Source organism: Lissotriton helveticus, chromosome 5_1 (assembly GCF_964261635.1).
Source record: "Lissotriton helveticus chromosome 5_1, aLisHel1.1, whole genome shotgun sequence".
Classification (NCBI taxonomy): domain Eukaryota; kingdom Metazoa; phylum Chordata; class Amphibia; order Caudata; family Salamandridae; genus Lissotriton; species Lissotriton helveticus.
This window is the reverse complement of record NC_136065.1, coordinates 1,327,387,457-1,327,411,580: the sequence shown is the minus strand read 5'-3', so window position 1 is coordinate 1,327,411,580 and position 24,124 is coordinate 1,327,387,457. Positions and strand designations below refer to the sequence as shown.

The following is a 24,124-nucleotide window of genomic DNA, read 5'->3' as shown; positions in this document are numbered from 1 at the left end:
CCAGGACTTTCTGGTGTTAACTGAGTTCGCAGACCCACCTGCGGGGTTAGTATTGCTGAGTTATCTATCCTCTTGTAAGGAATCTGTACCTAACTGTAGCGATTTCAGGCCGTCCTACCTGGCGCCAGGAACGCAGCCGCACTACATCTCCCAGAATCCCCTGGGCCGAGGCAGTACGGAGATTGGGGGCGGCTGGGTTACATAAGCACCTCCCAGGAAGAGGAGGGTGCTTGTCAATCCTTCCCGAGACCCAGGTCCAAGCCGGATGTCACAGCGAGGCCCGCTGTGGAGAGCGCCGCAGAGAAGCCGAGACCGACGCATGAAGGAAGCGGACGCTTGCCTTCCCGCCTGTGAGGACGCCGTTGGGGAGGAAGCGGACGCTTGCCTTTCCGCATTTGAGGACGCCGTTGGGAAGTAAGCGGACGCTTGCCTTCCCGCATTTGAGGACGCCGTAGGAGCACCGCGGACGCTTGCCTTCCCGCAGGAAAGGTAGGGGTATCGCGCAGCTGTGCTAGCGAGACATTGTATGTAGGTTTTGTTTCCCAGAGAGTGCACCCACTGTTGTACTACAACCCCCAGGGGCCGTAGTGAAAAGAACTACGTGGACCCTTCCAAGTATTATTCTTGATACGCCTCGAACCTTTTGTCGGCGTATCCCAACTGCCAGAGCGCGGTGACCTAAACCGTGAGAGCAGTGCTTTGATACTACGAACACTGGCCCAGCAACAGGAAGGGAGAAAGATTCCCACCGTTCTGAACATTGCGTAAGTGCTCCTCGATATCTTCCTTGATCACGTGGGAGACGCGCAAACCCTGTGAGTGGTACTAACTCTCCTCTTTATTTCCTTAGCTGTTCAAGGTACGGAGGCCATTCCCCAGAGACCAGACCGAGAGGAGTGTTCTTTCCTCACAAGACCACTATTGTTTCTCCCCTTCCCTTTTCCCTGGGGTGCATTCTCTCCCAGTAGTGTCCCTCACTTTGGGGGAGTTTGCGTTTAAGGGAACTGGGAGGTTTCTCTACAAGCCGTGGTCCCTGCAGGCAATACAATCCAAGGTTAGTGGCAAGCATTTCCAAAACGGGGTTACCACCTTCTGACTAACCTGACAGATTGACAAGCCCACGTTAAACGCCTGCCCGGACTATGGATACCGGAGCGGTCTTGGCCTCGCTCCTAGAGAGCTTTAACGCTCTACAACAAGAAGTCCATGCAGCTAGGTTGGAAAATCAGGAACTAAAGCGCGACATGAGCTCCATGCGTAGAGAAGTCGCAGGGATGTCGCGCAAAGGTATGGGCGCTGGATCCTATATCAGAGAAGCGACTCTTCCCCCTCCTGGCCAACCAACAACCCTTCCTACTTCTCCAGGCCCATCAGGGGGTGGGTTTTTTACAGCCACTACCCTTACTCCTCCTTCCCCTTCTGCTACACCTACCGTCCATGTCATACAGAACACAGGCATACCATTGGCCCCTCCTGAGAGATTCTATGGGGACCCCAAGAAATTTGAAATGTTCCTGAACCAGTGCCGCCTTCACTTCCTCTGCAAACCAGCCGTCTTCCAAGATGACGCAGCAAAAACCGCTTTTATGATGTCCTACATGGGGGGAAATGCCGCAAGCTGGACGATCCCTTTAATGGAGAGGAACGATCCGGTACTCCACCAATTTACTGACTTCTGCTCCGAAATGAGGAAATTGTTCGACCGCAAATCACATATGCTGACTCTTGATCGAGAACTCCTAACACTCCGTCAAGGATCACAGGATCTGTTGTCCTACATCACTTCTTTCAATCGCCTCGTGGTTGAAACAGACTGGCCTCCCGCAAAGAGGATCTCCTTGTTCTATCAAGGGTTGCGAGGAGAACTCAAGGATGTTCTTTCCCAAGTCGTACAGTTGCCAGCCACCTGTGAGGAGTTGATTGACCTCACTGTCCAGTTGGATCATCGTTTGTTGGAAAGACGAGGGGATAAGAGCAAGAGTGAGGCGCGAGGATGGTACCCCAGACCAAAGACATCTGTGGAGGAGATTCCCAAAACCATAGAAGGGACCGAGCCTATGCAGATAGGAGTCATACGGGGCCCTCTTACGACGGAAGAACGGGACCGAAGAAGAAAATTGAAGCTCTGCTTATACTGTGCGAAGACCGGTCATTTCATCAGGGAATGTAAAGCCCGGGCCCAACAACCAGAGAGGAATCCACCTCCCCGAAAAACCGCCGTGTTGGGAACAAAGGAGGGGGCGGAAAACTACAGAGCCTGAGCCAGACGGAGATTACTGGATCAGGCGAGCGACGTCTTTCGATCTCCTCGTGCATTGCTAACACACTACTGCCAGCGGTGGCCCATATTAACATGACCGTGTCCTTGTGGGTTTCCTTGGAATCCATTATTACAGTGGATGCCCTGTTGGATTCCGGAGCCACTGGAAACTATATGGACATCGAGTATGCCTCATCTTTGGGAATCAGCTGGGAAAATAAGAAGGACCCAGAAAACGTGAAGGCAGTGGATGGATCCGCTTTGTCTTCAGGACCAGTAACCAAACACACCGTACCTCTTCGTATGCAGATCGGACCTGACCACGCAGAGCATATCCAATTCGACTTAATCGCTGCCCCGCAGTTCCGCCTAATCCTGGGTATGCCATGGCTGACTTTGCACGACCCTACAGTGAGTTGGACTGCACGTACAGTGTTATTGACCTCTGCCTATTGTCTGGAACATTGCAGACTTCCTCTCCTTTCGCCTGCTGACACCGATGAGGTCCCGACCTGTGCACGTTGTATAGCCTCGGCATGCTCAACAGAGAGCGCTTGCGGCGCCACCACCCTGCCAGTCGAATACCAGGAGTACCATTCTCTCTTCAGTAAACAGCAAGCAACCCGCCTACCCCCGCATCGGGTTTATGATTGTTGTATTGAGTTACTTCCAGGAGCGACCATTCCTTGCAGCCGGGTTTACGCCCTTACCGAAAAAGAAAACCAATATCTGAAGACTTATATAGATGACAATCTGGCTTCTGGTTTTATTCGACACTCCACGTCCCCTGCCTCTTCGCCCCTCTTCTTTATCCCGAAGAAGGACTGCGCCGAGTTAAGAACGTGTATAGACTACAGGGCCTTGAACAACATCACGGTGAAAAATAGATATCCCTTGCCATTGATCTCGGTACTGATGGACCAATTGAGAGGGGCTCATTACTTCACTAAGCTAGATCTGAGAGGGGCCTACCATTTGGTCCGAGTTAAACACGGGGACGAATGGAAGACTGCCTTCCGGACCAAGTACGGCCTTTTCGAGTACCGAGTGATGCCCTTTGGGCTCTGCAACGCCCCCGCAGCCTTCCAGTATTTTATGGACGAAGTGTTGAGAGGATTGCTAGACACCATCTGCATGGTTTACATTGACGATATCCTCGTCTACTCTCCTACCCGTCACGAACACATCGAACACGTCAGAGTTGTATTGGAAAGGCTTCAGCATCACTCCTTGTACGCTAAGCTAGAAAAATGCCTATTTCATGTGCAGGAGGTGACCTTTTTGGGATATGTGATCAACGCCAACGGCTTTCAGATGGAGAACGGCAAGGTGGAGGCCATCACAGGATGGAAAACCCCCCAGTGTGTCAAATCAGTGCAGAGTTTCTTGGGCTTTGCCAATTATTACAGACGTTTTATACGTGATTTCTCCAGGATCATCCATCCTTTGTCCTGTCTGTTACGAAAAAACGTACCCTACATCTGGAACGAAGAAGCGGAACGGGCCTTCCAGTTCCTGAAAGAAAAGTTCACTCAGGCTCCCATCTTACGCCATCCGGATCCACAACTCCCGTTCATTCTCGAAACCGATGCATCCCAATACGCATTGGGAGGAGTCCTGTCACAAAGACATCCAACAACAGGTCAAATACACCCAGTGGCCTACTATTCCAAGAAACTAAGCCCCAGCGAAGTCAATTACTCCATTACCGATAAAGAGTTGTTAGCAATCAAAAGAGGGTGCGAAGAATGGCGTCACTACCTGTTAGGAGCCCGCCACACCATAGAAATCTACACCGACCACCGGAATCTGATGTTTCTGAAGACAGCCAAGGCACTAACTCCTCGACAACTTCGGTGGACTCTTTTCTTTTCAGACTATGATTTCGTCATTACATACCGGCCAGGTTCGCAACACGGAAAGGCCGATGCCCTCTCCCGGAACCAGGATGTCCTCGAACATCAAACAAGGGATGACAATGAGCCGCCTTCCATCGTGTCCGACAAGGCATTTACAAGAACCACGAAAGCATTGCTCACGTCTTCGGATTTTCTCGAGGATGTAAGGTAGCATTGGCGGATGTCGATGTCGCAGCATGGCTCCAAGAAGAACCTCTGTGGCGAATGCAGAAGGACGAGCTGTTGTATCGCCATCATGCTTTGTATGTGCCTGACCCCGGACTTCATCTGCAAATCCTTAAATGGGCACACGACTCCATGTTAGGGGGGCACTGGGGTGTGTTCAAAACCATCGCCACAATCGAACGTTCCTTTTGGTGGCCCACCTTAAGAGATGATACCAAGAAGTATATCAGGAACTGCGCGGTGTGTGTACAGAGCAAAGCGCCACACACCAAACCAACGGGACTGCTCCGCCCCATACCTATACCACCAAGACCATGGCACACGGTGTCCATGGACTTCATAGTGGAAATGCCCGTGTGTCAGGGGAAAACCGTGATCCTGGTGTTAGCGGATCATTTGACCAAAATGGGTCATTTCGTGCCTTTGGAGGGGTTGCCCACATCAGCGGAACTGGCAATAGTAGTGTTACAACATCTCGTCAGAGCTCACGGCCTTCCGAGCGTATTCATCACGGACAGAGGGTCCCAATTCACGTCCCGCTTCTGGAAGTCATTGTGTAGCACTTTGGACATTAACGCCCGACTTTCAACGAGCTATCATCCCCAAACGGATGGTAAAACAGAACGCCTCAACCAGACCGTCGAACAGTACTTGCGGTGTTTTACTCTCCAGAACTCTACCGACTGGGTTACCCTCTTATGGTTGGCCGAATTCACCTACAACAACACTGACCATTCTACATTGGGGTGCTCCCCTTTTTTCTGCCTCTTGGGTTATCATCCTAACATTCTACCCTTCGAATGGCCTGGAGACTCTAACCTTCCTAGCATCCAAGAACACCACTCGCATTTGCAGGCAGTACTCCGAGACGTGAAACACCACCTATCAGCCGCTCAGGCTTCGCAGAAACACTTCGCTGACAGGAAACGCAGTCAGGAGCCGGTTTACCAGGTGGGAGACAAAGTGTGGCTGTCCACTAAACACATACTTCTCAGGGGCATAAACAAACTGAAACCCAAGTTCATTGGCCCTTATAGTGTAGAGGAGGTCATTAATCCGGTAGCTCTGAGACTAACTATTCCCCGCTCGTGGCATATACATCCTGTTTTTCATGTGTCCTTGTTGCAGCCCTGTTCCCTAGACACTAGGCTGCCCACTCACCCCCCACCTGTACTAGTGGAGGGTCTGGAGGAGTACGAAGTGCAGGAACTGTTGGATTCTAGGGTGCATCGCGGCAGAGTGCAATACTTGGTGAGCTGGAAGGGCTACGGGGTTGAGGATAGGACATGGGAACCTGAGCAGAATCTCCATTGTCCCGACTTACTTGAGCAGTTTCATCAGGTACATCCTGGCAAGCCCGGACAACCGCCGAGTCGGCGGTCCTTGAGAGGGGGCTCTGTAGCGATTTCAGGCCGTCCTACCTGGCGTCAGGAACGCAGCCGCACTACATCTCCCAGAATCCCCTGGGCCGAGGCAGTACGGAGATCGGGGCGGCTGGGTTACATAAGCACCTCCCAGGAAGAGGAGAGTGCTTGTCAATCCTTCCCGAGACCCAGGTCCAAGCCGGATGTCACAGCGAGGCCCGCTGTGGAGAGCGCCGCAGAGAAGCCGAGACCGACGCATGAAGGAAGCGGACGCTTGCCTTCCCACCTGTGAGGACACCGTTGGGGAGGAAGCGGACGCTTGCCTTCCCGCATTTGAGGACGCCGTTGGGAAGTAAGCGGACGCTTGCCTTCCCGCATTTGAGGACGCCGTAGGAGCACCGCGGACGCTTGCCTTCCCGCAGGAAAGGTAGGGGTATCGCGCAGCTGTGCTAGCGAGACATTGTATGTAGGTTTTGTTTCCCAGAGAGTGCACCCACTGTTGTACTACAACCCCCAGGGGCCGTAGTGAAAAGAACTACGTGGACCCTTCCAAGTATTATTCTTGATACGCCTCGAACCTTTTGTCGGCGTATCACAACTGCCAGAGCGCGGTGACCTAAACCGTGAGAGCAGTGCTTTGATACTACGAACACTGGCCCAGCAACAGGAAGGGAGAAAGATTCCCACCGTTCTGAACATTGCGTAAGTGCTCCTCGATATCTTCCTTGATCACGTGGGAGACGCGCAAACCCTGTGAGTGGTACTAACTCTCCTCTTTATTTCCTTAGCTGTTCAAGGTACGGAGGCCATTCCCCAGAGACCAGACCGAGAGGAGTGTTCTTTCCTCACAAGACCACTATTGTTTCTCCCCTTCCCTTTTCCCTGGGGTGCATTCTCTCCCAGTAGTGTCCCTCACTTTGGGGGAGTTTGCGTTTAAGGGAACTGGGAGGTTTCTCTACAAGCCGTGGTCCCTGCAGGCAATACAATCCAAGGTTAGTGGCAAGCATTTCCAAAACGGGGTTACCACCTTCTGACTAACCTGACACTAACTGTTTCTTTCAGATGAACAAGTTACTTACCTTCGGTAACAATATATCTGTAAGAAACATAGGTTAGTTATAGGTTCCTTACCGCCCCACCCATCCTCTCCTTTCTGCAAACTGACTTCTAGGGTTAAGGATTTCCTTTCAGGGCCCTAGTTTTGTGTTCCAGTGGTCAATCAATCAATCAGTGCATTTATATAGCACACTACTCACCCGGAGGGTCTCAAGGCGCTTGGGGGGGGGGGGGGGGGGGTTCTGCTACTACTCGAACAGTCAGGTCTTGAGCTGCTTCCTGAATGCGAGGCGGTCTTGGGTCAGGCGGAGATGGGTCGGGAGGGAGTTCCAAGTCTTGGCGGCCAGGTAGGAGAAGGACCTTCCTCCTGTGGTGGCTCTTCGGATGCGGGGGACGGCGGCGAGGGCGTGGCTGGTCGATCGAAGCTGGCGTGTGGGAGTGTAGAAGTTGAGGCGGCTGTTGAGGTATCTTGGGCCGTGGTTGTGCAGGGCTTTGTGTGCGTGGGTGAGAAGCCGGAAGGTGATTCTTTTGTTGACCGGGAGCCAGTGCAGGTCTCTCAGGAGTCTGGCGATGTGGCTGTGTCGGGGGATGTCGAGGATGAGTCTTGCTGAGGCATTCTGGATCCGCGTGAGTCTCTTCTGGAGTTTCGCGGTGGTTCCGGCGTAGAGGGTGTTGCCGTAGTCCAGTCGGCTGGTGACGATGGCCTGGGTGACCGTCTTCCTGGTCTCGGTGGGGATCCACCGGAAGATCTTACGTAGCATGCGCAGGATGTTGAAGCACGACGAGGAGACGGCGTTGACTTGTCTGGTCATGGAGAGGGAGGAGTCCAGGATGAAGCCCAGGTTGCGTGCGTGGTCCGTTGGTTTGGGTGCGCTGCCCAGGGCGGGGGGCCACCAGGAGTCGTCCCAGGCAGAGGGCGAGGAGCCCAGGATGAGGACTTCCATCTTGTCTGAGTTCAGTTTCAGGCGGCTGTTCATCATCCACTCGGCTACGGCTGTCATTCCTTCGTGCAGGTTGGCTCTGGCGGTGGCGGGGTCGTTGGTGAGGGAGAGGATCAGCTGGGTGTCGTCGGCGTAGGAGATGATGTTGAGGTTGTGTTGGCGTGCGATGGCCGCAAGGGGGCTCATGTAGACATTGAAGAGGGTGGGGCTGAGCGAGGAGCCTTGAGGAACGCCGCAGATGACTTTGGTGGCTTCTGATTTGAACGGGGGGAGGCGGACTCTGTGTTCTTCCGGTGAGGAAGGAGATGATCCATTCCAGTGCCTTCTCTTGGATTCCGACGTTGCTGAGGCGCTGCACTAGGGTGCGGTGGCAGACAGTGTCGAATGCCGCGGAGAGGTCCAGGAGGATGAGGGCCGCAGTTTCCCCGTTGTCGAGCAGGGCTCGGATGTCATCGGTGGCTGCGATGAGGGCGGTCTCGGTGCTGTGGTTGGCCCGGAAGCCGGACTGGGAGAGGTTGAGGGATCCGTTCGTCTCGAGGAAGGCGGCCAGCTGCTTGTTGACGGTCTTCTCGATGACTTTGGCCGGGAACGGGAGGAGCGAGATGGGGCGGAAGTTTTTGAGTTCGGTGGGGTCTGCTGATGGTTTCTTCAGTAGAGCGCTGAGTTCGGCGTGCTTCCAGCTCTCCGGGAAGGTAGCGGTGTCGAAGGAGGCGTTGATGATGTCTCGTAGGTGGGGTGCGATGACGGCGTCGGCCTTGTTGAAGACGTGGTGAGGGCAGGGGTCGGTAGGAGATCCGGAGTGGATGGAGTTCATCATGCGTCGGGTTTCTTCGGTGTTGATCGGGGTCCAGGCGCGGAGGGTGGCGGTGGGGGGTGGCGGTGGGGTGCGTTGGTTGAGTGATGAAGCTGTTGTGTATGTCTGCGATCTTGGTGTGGAAGTAGGAGGCGAGGGAGTTGCAGAGGTCTTGAGATGGGGTGATGTCGTTGTTTCCGGCGTTGGGGTTGGAGAGCTCTTTCACGATGTTGAAGAGTTCCTTGCTGTTGTGTGCGTTGTTGTCCAGTCGTTCCTTGAATGCGGTTTTCTTGGTGGTGTGGATCAGTTGGTGGTGTTTTCGGGTGGCGAGCTTGAGGGTGGTCATGTTGTCTGGTGTTGGGTCTCTGCGCCAGTCTCTATCGAGGGTTCGGCAGTTCTTCTTGGAGCTCTTGAGTTTGTCGGTGAACCATGGTGCTTTCTTACTGCCGGGTCTGCTAGGCGGGGTCCTCAGAGGGGCGAGGTCTTCTGCGCAGTTGCTGATCCACTTCGTGAGGTTGCTGGCGGCCTGGCTGGGGTTCGCTGAGCTGGCGGGGGGGTCCCGGCTCAGGGATGCGGCGAGCTGGTCGGCTGTGATCTTGTTGGTGGTGGATCGTGTTCTTTCTGAAGCTGAAGTGGACGCAGCTGTGGTCCGTCCAGTGGAGACCGGTGGCATGGCTGAAGGCGATGTCCTTGCTGGATGAGAAGACGGGGTCGAGTGTGTGTCCGGCGTAGTGGGTGGGGGTGGTCACCAGCTGCTTGAGACCGAGGTTGGCGAGGTTGTCCAGCAGGGTGGTGGTGTTGCGGTCGTTGTAGTTCTCCAGGTGGAAGTTGAGGTCCCCGAGGAGGATGTAGTCAGCGGAGGGGAGGGCGTGCGGCCTGATGAAGTCGGCGATGTCTTCGCTGAATTGTGTGCGTGGTCCCGGGGGTCTGTAGATGAGGGTGCCTCAGAGGGTGGTCTTGGGGTTGGTGTGGATCTGGAAGTGCAGGTGTTCGGCGGATGTGATGGTGCCGTCGGTGTTGGTCGTGATGCGGATGGTGTTCCTGTGGATGATGGCGATGCCTCCTCCGGTCTGATTGCCGCGGTCCCTCCGGGTGATCTTGTATCCGTCCGGGATGGCGATGGCGATGTCGGGTGCTTGCATGGCTCTGCGCTTCTGGCTTGGAAAGTCATGTACAGAACTGACGCGAGGGCAGTGTCTAAGTAGCTACCGCAACGTCATCCCGGTGACCACGATGACAAACGCGGAGTCGACCGATGCCACATTGCGACGCTCAGTGTTACTGCTGACGAAAAAACTTTCCAGATCCATTCTGACACCTGGGGGTAATTCTAAGGTAAGGAATCTATAACTAACCTATGTTTCTTACAGATATATCGTTACCGAAGGTAAGTAACTTATTCGTTAAGGACATGACTACAGGGCCCGGAAGGGACCCATTTCAATGTCCGTTGATTATATCCTTACAAAATGTAAGCAGTATGGTTTAAAAAGACCACATCCGTGAACACCGAGCCGCAGCACACATTTTGTTTTCCAATCCAACCATGAACCAGGTATTGCAGTACCTCCAGGATTGGTGCACTTACCCACCCGGTGAAAACAATGCTGTTCAAAGAAAGACAAGAATACAAAAGTAGCGCATCACTGGCAAACTCGGTAAAGTGTCGCTAATGTGTTTGGGCGTGAATAAAATAAATCTGCCCACTTTACGACCACTGTGTCTTGTTTTATTTCGTTTTTTATTTATTTTTCATAATTTGAACCTTTTATTCCTGAGGCTGCACTGTGGAAAATAAAAATGTAAGAAAAAGACGACAAAAGTGTTTTTCTCTTTTTGGATCCATTTCACAAGGGAACAAAAAACGAAAGGAGGAAAGAGAGGGTGAGAACTGTTGCTTGAAGTCACGGTTTTCAGTCAGTGAGGAGGATCTAGTCATAAAGAGAGGGAATAAGAGGAAGAAAGAGAAGGAGTGTGGGGGCAGTTGCCAGCGACAGAGCAGGAGTGTAAGCTGTCCTTGTCTTCTCAGGGCAAGCAGGAAAAGAGTCCTTATCCTTCTCTGCCCACCCGAACGGCCACGAACGCCAAGCCTTCTCAACCGGCCTTGGCAGTTTCTGCCACTTTAGGACGAATGTTTAAAACAAAAAAGTAGGGGAACAGAATCTATTGAATAAAAGAAGTAGGGGCATGCCGTGCCTGCCAATCCCGCCCACTTCTACCACTGATCCACATTGGAAATGAAAACACGTTTAAACAGTGTCCTGCAAATGAAACACAGAGTATGTTGGAAGACAGGAAGTGGAGTAAGTATTTTTAGGAGTATCAAACAATCTCCTGCATAGGGTTGAATGATGCCTGCCATTTAAAACTGGGATATATCCAATACCGATCTTCTGGGGTCCATGTTCACTCCAGTCCCTGTCAGTCACTTCTGCTCAGTGAGGTAATCCTCTGCCTTGGCGAGCAGCAGACGCTGTGTGTCCAACCAGCAGACCGTGTATGAGGCTGAGGTGAAAGGGCACACACTGGGTCCACGGGCCCTTCTTGGTTCGGCTAGCACAGAAAAATGCAGTTCAGGACCTGGGCAAACAACCTGGGCAAACAACCAAATAAGGTCAGAAAAACAAAGGTAGCGCTGGCCAGGCAGAACCACAACTGGACTCACATGTGCTTGTAGAAGTGCATTCTCAAGGGAGCTCTCTTTTTACTTATAGTGTCATAGAGAGAGAGAGATGGCTTCTAGGTCCTCTTGTGGCCTCTCTGGAGCCCCTGACTATATCTGTGTCTTAAGCGGGGTTTATTGTGCTGTAGCTTATATTATCGAACTCAGTGAGATATTAAACAGCCCGCTGCCCATCGGAGTCTGTGGAGTTTCCCTCTTTAGATGGGGAATAGAGGTGGTTTCTGCAGATGGCTCACATTGCAGTGCACCAGGGAAGCAGACAATGACAGCTGCCTCCATGCGCTGGGCATGTACTCTGGGCCAGCCTTTCCTGAGACAATGCCCCAGTCAAAACTACATTTGGCGCCTCTCCTGATCCTTCTCCTACACTTCTTCCCCATCTGCCCCCTGCCATTGGTGTTTCTAGTAGGAGGTCCTTTTGTGCTCACAGGTCACCTCCTGAACGAAGACAGATCGAGGAGTCCGCTACATCTGCTGAGACCTGGACTCGTTTACCCAGATCGCCCATGCCAAAAGCTGGCCCTGCATGTACTACCTTAAGGGCCTACTGTCCTGTGAAACCATGTCTGCTCCCCTCCTAAGAGGGTCACCAGATGAGGACTAGAAGAGGAAGAAGGGGGGAGTGGGCTATTCTTGTCCTCTGATAATGGAGGGTCACTTCTGCCTTCAAACTCGCACATAGAGGTATTTGTGATCATCTAAGGGTAACTCTAACAAGTGCACTTCTAGTGGTTGCGAATTGCCTACCATTAGCATGTTTAGCCTTTTATAGTCTTAATTGCAAAACCTATTCACCTAATGTTTGCTGACATTTCCAGTTACACAAAAAATAATCACCAAGTCTCCCAATCTGTCCTTTCCCATTGCATTTATTGTACACTTGGAGGCATTACCTCTGGGTGCAGCTACTGTGCCCTATAAACTATAAATGCTGCACCATCCAGGACATGTGCAGAAGGAGTCAGGTGGAACCACTTGCTTGTGACTACAGATTTGCTTGAAAAATGGAAGGTCTCCTCTTAGCAGGGCCCACCAACTGCATCCGTTAGGGGCGTCTGGTTGCAGCTTCTGAGTCCCTCAGCAATAGGGGTTCTCAAACTGATGCAACAAGAGAGGCCAACTTACAGGCTCAAAGAGAATACTTGGGGTTATGGTACAGGTGATCGTCAACTTCTGCCCTAACATAACCAAAGTCCTTAAGTTTTTAATAAATTATTTGATCCCACTCCTAATCCTAGGATTGTATAGAATATTTGACAACTGCTGTGATACTTAGGGCACCCCTTGTAAGTGATAGCATGTCTTAATTATTTAGCCATATCCTTATTTTATATTTCGATTAGCACAAACACCCCTTTTATGTCAAACCAAATACCTACATGGAATCTATAATTAAGACTTTGGGCCCAATTTATATGTTGGCGGAGAGTTCTGTCACAACATCAATTAAGTTTCCTGCCTGCCAACAATATAGTCTGCTTGCTCGATTTAGAGTTGAACCTCCATGGTTTGACAACGGCAGAGACTACTCTGTCTACCGTGGGCAGACGGCTCCAGTGGATCAATGAAGTAAGGGCATCGGAAGTTTGTCTATATGTCTGCCCACCTAATTTAGATGGGTGGACACACAGCTCTTTTTCAATGCCCGTCACCACCAGGAAAAATCTGGCGGTAAAGGGCATTGAAAAGTGCTCAATGCCCTTCTCGCCATGGGAGGGCACTCCCATGGCAAGGGGGCTCATTGTTTTTTATTATCAAAAAGTAAATCACGCTTTAGAATTTTTTTGTTTCAAAATAAATAAAAATTTACTTTTTCCCTATGGATCCATCATGTTGATGAAGCCATATGGCAGACTTACAATGCATTGACAGAAACCGCCATGACGTGGTTCCTGCCAATGCTTGAAACGTCTGCTGAGCCAGCGGCTATTTCTAAATTTTGGCTGGCAGCGATGAAGTAACTTAGTCAGCCTGAGGTAGAGCGGGCTGCCTGCCAAATTATAAATAAGGCCCTTTGACTTTAACTAAACACCCAACGTCCCAAGGCTAGTGTTTTTTATATTCCGTTTGTCCTTACGGTGAAGAATATTTTGTGACAGATCACTTGTGATCATCTAACTGCAGCAACCATACACAGGGGAATTATGTTTCACCAGTTCGGCAGTATCCAGAAAATCTGGTTTGTGTTCATCACTTCCAGTAATTTTCCATTACTTCGTTAATGACTATCACTGCTCTTTATTTTAGCGGACGTTATTGCATTCAGCAAATGTTAAAGTCCAAGATTTCCATAAATTGCTTTAAAGTTCTTGTGTTGCTCTAATGAAGAAACAGAATGGAGCATAAGTCTGATAAGCGATCTAGCTAAATATTTTGCCAACTTAGCTACAATGGTTAACGACAAAGAGCTTCAGCCTCCCGGTACATGTATCTTGCATTTTTGTCACCCTTGCTTTTATTTTAAAAAGAGATGATCTTACTGTACTGTTCAGTGTATATAAATATTAATGAAAATTATGCCACAGAAAAACTTCTGTTTCTGCTAAGGGACTTACCCTTCTTTATGAAGAGGATCTTCATTAAATTAAATTAATGCATACATCAATTTGAAATGTTCTAATTTTTAATCACTTCAAAGCGTCAGACTGCCCCCGGCAGTTCGATGTCACAGTGGGTGTGTGCGGAAGACAGCTGGGGGCTGTCCGAACCCCACCCACTCATTATTCCGTCAGCACCGCAGCGGAATTAGCGCCGTGGTCAAGTGGTTAAAGACTTCTTATACAGTTGCATTAAAAGATATAAATAAAAGGCAAGTTTTGCATTCACATGGGCACATGGGTGGAATGCTCTAATAGCCTTAAAGTCAACCCGTAGCGAGTTCTAACAAGGGAGTGGGACTTTAAAAGCTGGTAATGGATAACGCTGCAGCGGGCCTAACAGCGGGGTCTAAGGCTATAAGAAAGCTTTCATTCCCCTCTACTTCCCACACTGACAATTTTAAGGATGCACTTTTTGAAAAAGCTTCCCAATATCTGCTTTTTATATTTGAGTCCGAATTGCTAATTTCCTTTTTCCATCATAATGACAGAGGATTTTGAACAATTTCCCTCTAGAATAGCGGTTTTAACCATGGAAATGAGTGTCTTCGCATATGCTTATAGTTTTATTATTTTCATTTTTCCAGAAATACGTCTCAGTGGAGACTGTCAATTACAGTGCCTCGCTACTGATGTGTACCATTATAAGACTTTTCCTGCTGGTTCTCTTTCGGGGGATACTCATCAATAGTCATAAGCACTGAATAGTACCGCCCGCGTGTGGGATCCCGGAGCAATAGCCAATAATATGCATATATCTACATATGCGCCCCCCCCCCAGCGCCTTGAGACCCTACGGGTATGTAGCGCGCTCTACAAGTGTCATTGATTGATTGATTGATTGGAGCATTGAGCTCGCCAGTTGGTGATATTTTATCACTTTTTTCTGGTAGAAACTTAATTTTTTTGACTTCACTCGATGTCTTTAGTCTCTGTCTGACTAATTCTACAATTTTTTTCTGACTTTTGCCTATTTTTTCCAGTCAAAATGCCGGCCTTATTTAATAAGTGCCCGGCCTGTGGTAAAAAGATGGCTAAGTCAGACCTCATTCGGTCTGTATTGCTTGTTTGCCTTAATCCCACAAGCCAGACCAATGTTACCACTGCAGCAAGTTTTCCAAGAGAACCCTTGGAGAGAGGGAGAAGATCAAGGTGCATTCCCTTCATGAGAGAGGAGAAACAGTGAGTGGGCGAGAAGAGCATCATTCCAGGAAGCCCTCTTCTCATCCTAAAGAGCGCAATGAGAGGGGTAAAAAGAAGGCATTGTTCTTCTCCGTCAAGGGACAGATCTTCATCCAAGGTACCGCAGTGCTCCGAGTCGGCGTCGAAATTGCCGTCCAGACGTCCGTCGACGTCGAAACATCCCTCTCAGTCGAAGCATCCTTCTTCGGCGAGACATCCATCGCCGTCGAGACAGGTTGAGAAGAGACAGAGGATGAGGTCTCCATCCACGCGTAGGCGGTCTAAGTCTGGTTCGCCTACGACAGCAAAAGGTCGGGACTCGACGTCAACCCATCGACATCGAAGTTTGCCGCCGAGAGGCTCTGGACCGGCTTCGAGATCGCCATCGACGGCGAGAGGTCCACTGGCATAGACGTCGAGCCGAACACCAAGGGCTTCGACGCTGAAGAGAACCAGCCATTCGACGTCGAGGCACATGCCGCCAACGTCGTCGCCGAAGATATCGCCGTCGAGGAGATCGACGTCCAGATCAAGAAAAAGTCCTTTTGGGTCTAGGAGGTCGAGATCTAGGATGACGTCGAGGAGATCTAAATCGGCCTCTCCTCCAGCGAAGAGACCTAGGGCAGTGTCGAAGGACCGTTCGACTTGTGACACCCCGGTTGTGACTTCAGGGAGTGCTTCTTCCTCCCCAGTGCTTCAGATCGTGCAAGTATCTCCAGAGCCCTTACCAGCACCGTCTCCAGCCCGACCAACCAATATCTCGCCAAGATGGCTAGGAGATATTAGAGAGTGGAAGATCCGCAGAATTAACCTACCACGGTCTTCTTGAAGCTCAAGGTCCCCTTTGATACAGTTAATGCATTCTTCGGGGAGACCCAAGCGTACCACGCCGAGAAGGTCCCCATCGGTGAGGAGATGATCATCACGCTCCCAGGAGTAGAACAGCACGCCACCGATCGTCTAGATTTTGTCGGATTCCAAGGCAGACTATTCTCCAACTCTTTCCTCAACTCCTCCAAGCCGAATATCACCCATTGATAATGTTCTAACCTTTAATAAGGCTCTCTGCCGTGAGGCTGCTAAACTCCACATTGAAATGCCGGTCTCTACCACCAAGACATCGGTGATGTTTGAAACCCTGCACCAAAAGTCCTCCTCCAGACCTTTGCTTTCTCTAGTGCCTGGATTGCTGGAGCCTGCATTACACAAGTTTCTTACTACAGCAGCGGTGGGGGCTGTACCATCTTGGATCTCCAAGAAATATAAGGCTCCTGATAATGATCCCTTCTTTCTGAGGGCTGACCCTCCACCGGACTCTGTTATTGTGTCGGCGGCACGAAAGAATCAGACGGGGGCAGCATCATCATCTGTGCCCCCTGATAAAGACAGTAAGGCTATGTACTCTGTGGGGAAGAGAATGTGTACTACCTCAGCTTCCTTCATGAAAGTAGCCAGCGGCTCGGCCCTGCTGGGTCGATATGATTGCTCATTATGGGACTCCCTGTCACCCTTCACAGAAAAGCTCCCTAAAGAGGACAAACAAGATTTTCTTGAAATCCTGCATGAAGGTGGCCTAGTAGCCAATCAAGTGGTCAGTGCAGCGGCGGATGCTTCAGATCTAGCTGCACATGGCTACACGCATGGGATTTGTGCTCGACGCTCAGCTTGGCTGAGGCTCACAGGACTGAAGCACAGCATCGGATTCTTAACCTTGCTTTCAATGGGTCATCACTCTTCGGATCTCATGAAAACCGAGCTTGATACGGTTAAAGCTGTGGGTCTCGAGAAGAGGAAGGACTTCACGCGACGGTACCGTCCTTACGATCGACGACAAAACCAACAGAGGGTTCAAACCCCTCAATGCTCCTCGCAACAAAACCAAGGAAGGTCACAATTCTCCCAGCGTCGTCCTGGTAGAGGTGGCAATTCAAGACAGTCCACACCTGCTGCCAAGCAACAGCAACAAAAGCAGTGAGTGCTTGCTTCCCCTATCTCCTTTACCCACTCCGGTGGGGGGAAGTGTATGTTTTTACCTGAAAGAGTGGACAAAAATCACACTAGACAGGTGGGTGCTGAATATTATAAAGAATGGGTATACCATCAAATTCAAGTCCCCTCCACCTTCCATTCCTCCTCAAAAGACTGTCACCCATCGTATAAATCTCTTGAGGGAAGAGGTGTCTGCTCTACTCCTAAAGAACGCCATCGATGAGGTCCCATGGCAACAACGTCGGCAAGGGATCTACTCCCGATATTTTTTGGTCCCAAAGAAAGGTCCAAACAAGGAGTTCAGGCCTATACTAGATCTCAGATGTCTCAACAAATGCATTCTCCGAGAAAAGTTCAGAATGCTGATATTACATCAAATAATACCTTTTCTGCATCAAGGGGACTGGATGTGTTCCATAGATCTTCAAGATGCCTATTTCCACATACCAATCTCTCCAAAGCATCTGAAGTTCCTACGGTTTCGCATCCAATCAAACCACTCCCAATTCACGGTCCTGCCTTTCGGGCTGAAGTCGGCTCCTCGCACTTTTTCAAAGTGCATGGCAGTAGTAGCGGCTTCCTTGAGGAAACAGCACATATTCGTCTATCCTTACCTAGACGACTGGCTTCTCAAGAGTGCATCTCCCACTCTTCAGCAACAACATCTCACGCAATGTATTCATCAGTTGCATCAGCTCGGTCTGCATGTCAACTTTAAGAAGTCCATCCTCAATCCAATACAGAGGATACACTATCTAGGCGCAACTCTGGACTCAGTCAACGCAAGAGCGTATCCTTCAGAGGAGAGACTATCATCCATTCTCCTCAAGTGTCAGACTCTTGAAGACACCTCAGCCTATGGCCTCGTGCATTTTTCTCGTTCCAAACGCCAGGTTTCACATGAGACCTCCGCAGCAGGCTCTGGAGGATCAGTGGTCCCAAATCTCCAATCGCTGGGAATACAGATTGTCAATACCTCTGTCAGTCCGACTCTCCATCAGATGGTGGATGCGACGGGTTCATCTCATCGTGGGATTCCCTTTTCGAGAGGACATGCCTCAACAGACTCTGATGACGGATGCGTCTCTTCAAGGATGGAGCGCTCATATGGGATCATTACAGATCCAAGGAATGTGGTCAGAGAAAGACCAACTATACCACATAAACATGCTGGAACTCAGAGCTGTACATCTAGCTCTCAAAGCGTTCTTTCCGTCCATAACATCCACCTCTCTGGTTGTTCAGACGGACAACACAACATCGATGTACTACCTGGACAAGCGGGGCGGAACAAGATCCAGACCCCTGTCTCTGGAAGCACAAGCAATCTGGAAATGGCTTCTGGCGCGAGAGATGAAAATATCTGCAGTTCACTTGCAGGGCTTCCTGAATGTTCAAGCGGACGACCTAGGCAGGCACTTCGCAGAAGCACACAACTGGGTGCTAAAACAAGAAGTGGTACAAGGCATCTTCCACGACTGGGGAACACCAGACATCGATCTTTTTGCGGGCGCAGAAAACGCAAAATGCAGCGTCTTCTCCTCCAGGTACCCGCAACCACGGTCCAAGGGGAATGCTCTGTGGATAGATTGGCCAGAGACATTACTCAACGCCTTTCCACCAATTCCACTCATTCCCTTGGTGATCAGGAAGCTGTACAAGGCCAAGACAGACATGATCCTGGTTGCTCCCGATTGGCCTTGCCAGTGGTGGTATCCGGACCTTCTTCACCTATCCAGAGTACCACACAGGAGGTTGCCATGTCATCCGGATCTGCTGACCAGGGCGAGCGGCAAGGTGTTCCACCCCAACCTGCCTTCCCTGAGGTTAGCAGCATGGCTCCTGAGTTCATCCAATACGGACATTTAGGCCTCTCACAGGACTGCATGCAGATTTTAAAAGGGGCTAGGAGAGCTTCTACAAGAAGGACTTATGCTTTTAAGTGGAAGCGTTTTTTCATGTGGTGTACTACTGAAGGTCATGATCCTATTCGAGGTCAAGAACAGGTACTGTTGCCATACTTACTGTCTTTGGCCAAAGCAGGTTTACAGTATTCCTCCATAAAATTTCACCTGGCAGCGATAACAGCATATAGAAAGTCTCCCACTCAGGCTTCTTTTTTTCAAATGCCAGTTGTAAAGATTTCCTGGAGGACCTCAATATAGTCTATCCTCCTGTTAGGACCACATTTAGCTCCCACGGAGGAGAAGGGGCCCTATCTAAACTAATGGGCCCCCATTCGAATCCATTCATAAGGCTTCCCTGCAACACCTGTCATGGAAGACTGCTTTTCTTGCGGCAATCACTTCTACGCGCAGGGTAAGCGAGATACAGGCCTTATGCTCTACAGCGCCATATCTCGTTTTTCATGCGAATAGAGCGGTGTCATGTACTCACCCGAGGTTCTTCCCTAAGGTGGTCTCGGATTTTCACATTAACGAGTCAGTCACACTTCCCACTTTTTTTGCCAATCCGGACTCTCCGGCTGAGAGAGCTCTGCACTCTTTAGATTTAAAGCGAGTGTTGAAATTCTACCTTGATAAAAACAAAGAGTGTACGAAAGTCTGACCAGCTGTTTGTGAATTATGTTCCGTTGAATACAGGTTTTCCTGCCTCTAAAAGGTCCATTTCCAGATGGATAGTGTCATGCATTTGGTTATCTTATCAGTTGGCACAAAAGCAGCTCCAGGGCAGGCCGAGAGCACATTCTACAAGAGGCAAAGCTGCTACAATAGTAATGCTTAGAAATGTACCAATTCATGAAATTTGAAAGGCAGCTACATGGCGTTCGGTTCATAACTTCGCACGTCATTACTGCCTTTATTCTGACACTCGGGCGGATGCTCCGTTTGGTCAAGCATCCCTGAGAAATTTGCTTGGGTAATTTCTGTTGGTAAACTGTTTTGGTAGGCTGGTATTCACCCGCAGAGTATGGGGATGGGCTTGCTAATCTATTCAGTGCTTATGATTATTGATGAGTATCCCCTGGAAGAGAAGGATAAGTTACTTTCCTGTAATCCTAGTTCTCTTCCAGGGGTATACTCATCAAAGTCATAAGCAACCCTCCCTCCTCCCCAGATGAATACCAGGCCTGTATATGTACCTGTTACCCATGCTGTGATTACCCTGTTATACGCCGTCCAAAAGAACTGACCTAACTGTCACCTGTGGTGCATGATGGGAGCCTGGGGGTTCCTGGAGGTCTTAAAGGCACAGCGCCAATTTTCCAATGCTTTTCTATGCAGCCTGTCTAGGCTAAACCTGCCTTTATGATACTGTCTGTTACCTTTGAAAATAAAGGTTGTGTGTTTCAAAGAAACTCAGGGCAGTTTTCTTCTGCACGTGAGCGGGACTATTCAGTGCTTATGAGTTTGATGAGTATACCCCTGGAAGAGAACTAGGATTCCAGGTAAGTAACTTATCCTTATCGTTCACCACTTTCATCTTAAGTCTTTCTGATGTGTTTGCTACTTTGCAGTCATTCACCGCGGTCATCCTCAAACTCATGCACACTCTGAACTCCATTCAGTTTTACTTATATTTTATTTTTCCCGTTTTGCGCACTTTAATAGAATTGCATTTCGCTTCATTTTTTATATAAGAGTTTTAATCTCTGAGACAAATTTTCCATCTGTGGGCCATGATGGGAGCCTGGGGGTTCCTGGAGGTTTTAAAGGCACGGCACCAATTGTCCAATGTTTTTCTATGCAGCCTGTCTAGACTAAACCTGCCTCTATAATCCTGCCTTTTGTTACCTTTGAAAATAAAGGTTATGTTTTTCAAAGAAACTCAGGGCAGTTTTCTTCTTTACATATATCATATATGGTGACGTATATGTCTTTATTTAGTCAAATGTAAAAGTTTTACATGCAATAATGGCAGTTTTGGAGCCTAATATGGTGTTTTTCAGGCTGCATATGTATATGCATATTATCTATATATATGGGTATTTATATGTGTATATATGTAGATATATGCATATTATTGGCTATTACTCCGGGATCCCGCACGTGGGCAGGAATATTCAGTGCTTATGACTTTGATGAGTATACCCCTGGAAGAGAACTAGGATTCCAGGTAAGTTACTTATCCTTATCCTTCACCCCTTTCATCTTAAAAGTCTTTCTGATATATTTGACTACTTTGCGGTCATTCACAGCGGTCATCCTCCAACTCATGCAGACTCTGAACTCCATTCAGTTTTACTTATATTTTATTTTTCCCGTTTTGCGGACTTTAATAGAATTGCGTTTGGCTTTATTTTTTATACAAGAGTTTTAATCTATGAGACAAATTTTCCATATTTGGGGACCATAAAAGAAATAAGTGGACACTCTTTACTTTTCTCTGCTCAAACCAGGGGTGTGTTCAATTTCTGATTTGTCTTCATATCATCTGCAACTGTGTGTAAAAGCCTAGCTTCAACAGTGTAACTTACAAATGCACAAAAGTGTGACCACCCAAGGGCTTTCTGTTGTGACTCTTCAATACCCTTTCTAGAGTATGAATTTGTTTCAGCAACAAGCAATAGCTGGTCGCTCTGGTGGTTTGATAGCCCAGTGTACCTCTCCCAGAATCTCCAACACCTACAAATGTCCCAACTGCCACCATACCTCCAACATGTTATCACACTAAAATGTTGGCAGAGCTTAGTTGCCCTCTTATTCTCACCTCCCTACTCCATGAAGCCCCACCCCAAAGAAATACCACAATTGCGGACAACACTGATACATTTACTCAGAGGAGGTGGAACGTCATAAAATCTCAACCCATATCCTCACTCTGTGGAGTTCCTCCATTGGTAAACAAGCCACAACCTGTACATAGCATTCTTCACACACTCTTATGAGGCCAAGGAATTACAGTAAATTTGAGACATAGCTACAAAAAGTGAATGCCACTTGAAGCACCTACTTCCAGCTAAATGTAAGGGCCTACACTTCCAAATGTTCTTTTGTCACTTTACCACTGCACCAGAGGCTCTCCCCTCCCTTGCCCTGTCAAATTGCCCTCCCTACGGTATCCCTTGTATGCATGCACATTTAGATAAACTAGAAGCCGTCCAGTTTGCAATGTTACTCTCATTCTTCCACTGGTAGGCAAGGCTGTGGTAGGGCTTTTCTCATATACTTACCTCAGTCTGTTAATTTTGTCATCCTACATAGGCACTCACAATAGGCTTTTCCTCTACACTTTTGCTAGCTATCTATTCCTTGCAGGGAACAAGTCCTAAAAAATAAGTGAGGGAACTAACCTAGATAGGCAGTATGCAAATTACATCACGGCACATGACATCACGGCACATGACATCACGGAGCATTGCATTACATGTGGCATCACCGGAATTGACATTTTAGGAAGTGGTATCACAAGCCACGACTTTAATATGTACATGTGATTTAAAGTGCTCTGACACTCTGTTTTCGGATGAGTAGCTCAATACAAGAAAAAATAGTGGTACTTAAATTATTTCAATGGCTCCTCAGGGGTAGTAAGCGCTATATAAATTACATTTATTTTGTGTAAATACTGGGAGAGACCAACACTTTGACATTCTTACAGTGCATGCATATCTAGTAAACAGAGCCTGAACAAAGTGAAAAGCTTCCTCCGTTAAGTATGTGTGATGTGCTAACCTCTGTTTCCCCTCTGCTGCATTTGTTTCTAGGTGTGAGGCTCCTGACTGCTCCCAACCAGGAGACCCGAACAAAAGGAGGCCTTGCGACCCCTCAAATTCGCCCTTTGTTATGGGCCCAGCAGGAGTCTAAAATATGAAAGGCCTGCACGTTGTTACTTATTGCATACGTGCAGGCGCTGCTGAAAGTGTCCCAGTGTTTGGAAATTACACCGGGGCGGGTTCAGCACATTTAGTAGGGCTCAACTTCTCTGCAGTGTGGACGGCGTTCACCCTGTGAAAATAGTGGGTGAATGCCGTCCACCTGCATGTACCCCCGACTCGTGCCCTGATTCCGTGCTACCTTTAACGTCTTAACATTCTTCCTGCAACACGTCAGTGCTGGTAGCCAAAAACAAAGCCGTAATTCAGACTTGGACATGTCAAAAGGGCTATCATGCCAAGCTATTAGCAGAGGTAAATTATGCAAATATTAGTAAAAAGCATCCCGATTGTTGGAACTTTGTGCCAGAATTACCTCTGGCTTTCCGCACTTCCTGCATTAATTATCTAACAGGACATGCCCAATCTTATAAGTGCACTTTTAAATGATATGAATACCAATGATTTTATTTAATTCTGTCTCATTGTTTGTTTAGAATCTGGAAACGTCTGCCAAAGTGGAGATCCCTGTAGGTGTGTGTACCTCCTCTGAATCCCAAAAAAGACCAGCAACCCTTGTGGACGGGAAAGCTAAAAAAGCCTGTCTGGGACCATGATGGTGTGAATGAGGCTTTGTTCAGCGTGAATGGCCTTCATGTTTTTTGCCACCCGAGGCAAAGCCTGCTGTTGGAAAATTAATAGAAGATTTCTTCTGACATGACTAAAGCGTAGCCAAAAGATTAAAAGTTAAATATTGTACTATCTCTAGTTCTAATTGGAATATACTGCTGCTTCATGAAGCCACGCTTCGATTCTCGTTTCTCTTGAAAGTGCCTGTTCCTAGAAGAGGATAAAAGGCCATCTTTTTTGTTACCTGAAAGGTGGCAAAAGTATCTGAATAGAGGCCCAGAATTTGAAGAGCGCAATGAATGTTACTAGGATGAAGCTCCCTTTGTTAAAATGCATAGGAAGCCTGCAATATGTGTAGTCCCTACAGTGTAACTGTTTTTGTTATTGTAGGTTTGTCATATTTTTGTGTTTGTGACGTTTATTTAATAAAGTGTTTTTGAAGCACTCTGAGAAGCATTGCTGAATGTTTTGTACACGTTCTTTAATGTACTTCCTGAATCCTTAAATCAGCAGGACTATACTTTGATGATGATTAATATTCAGTTCTGGAGTGGATTATCTGCAACTAATAATATTTTTTGCGAATTTTGTGGTGTTGTCTGTTTTAAAATAGCAATTAGATGTATTATTTGCTTTTTTAGTATGGCTCGGAAGGATAATTGCTGGAGCATATTGATCAATGGGCTTTAACCTTATACTGGAACACTTAGATGTTCGGCATTGAACGTGGTGAGTTATTGACTCTCTTAGAATGTGGATCATAGCCCAG

The 24,124-nt window shown here is 48.7% G+C and overlaps 1 protein-coding gene across 2 annotated transcripts in view; it reads left to right on the top strand.

Annotated features, from left to right (window-relative positions):
- Positions 1-23,802, top strand: part of UBE2T (ubiquitin conjugating enzyme E2 T) — a 130,997-nt gene extending 107,195 nt beyond the window's left edge. For both annotated transcript variants that reach the window (XM_078644171.1, XM_078644170.1), the window contains exon 7: positions 23,223-23,802. In XM_078644171.1, the coding sequence (XP_078500297.1) occupies positions 23,223-23,342 (120 nt within the window). In that variant the 3' untranslated portion in view covers positions 23,343-23,802. The remainder of the gene's footprint in view (positions 1-23,222) is intronic.
- Positions 23,803-24,124: the final 322 nt, after the last annotated feature.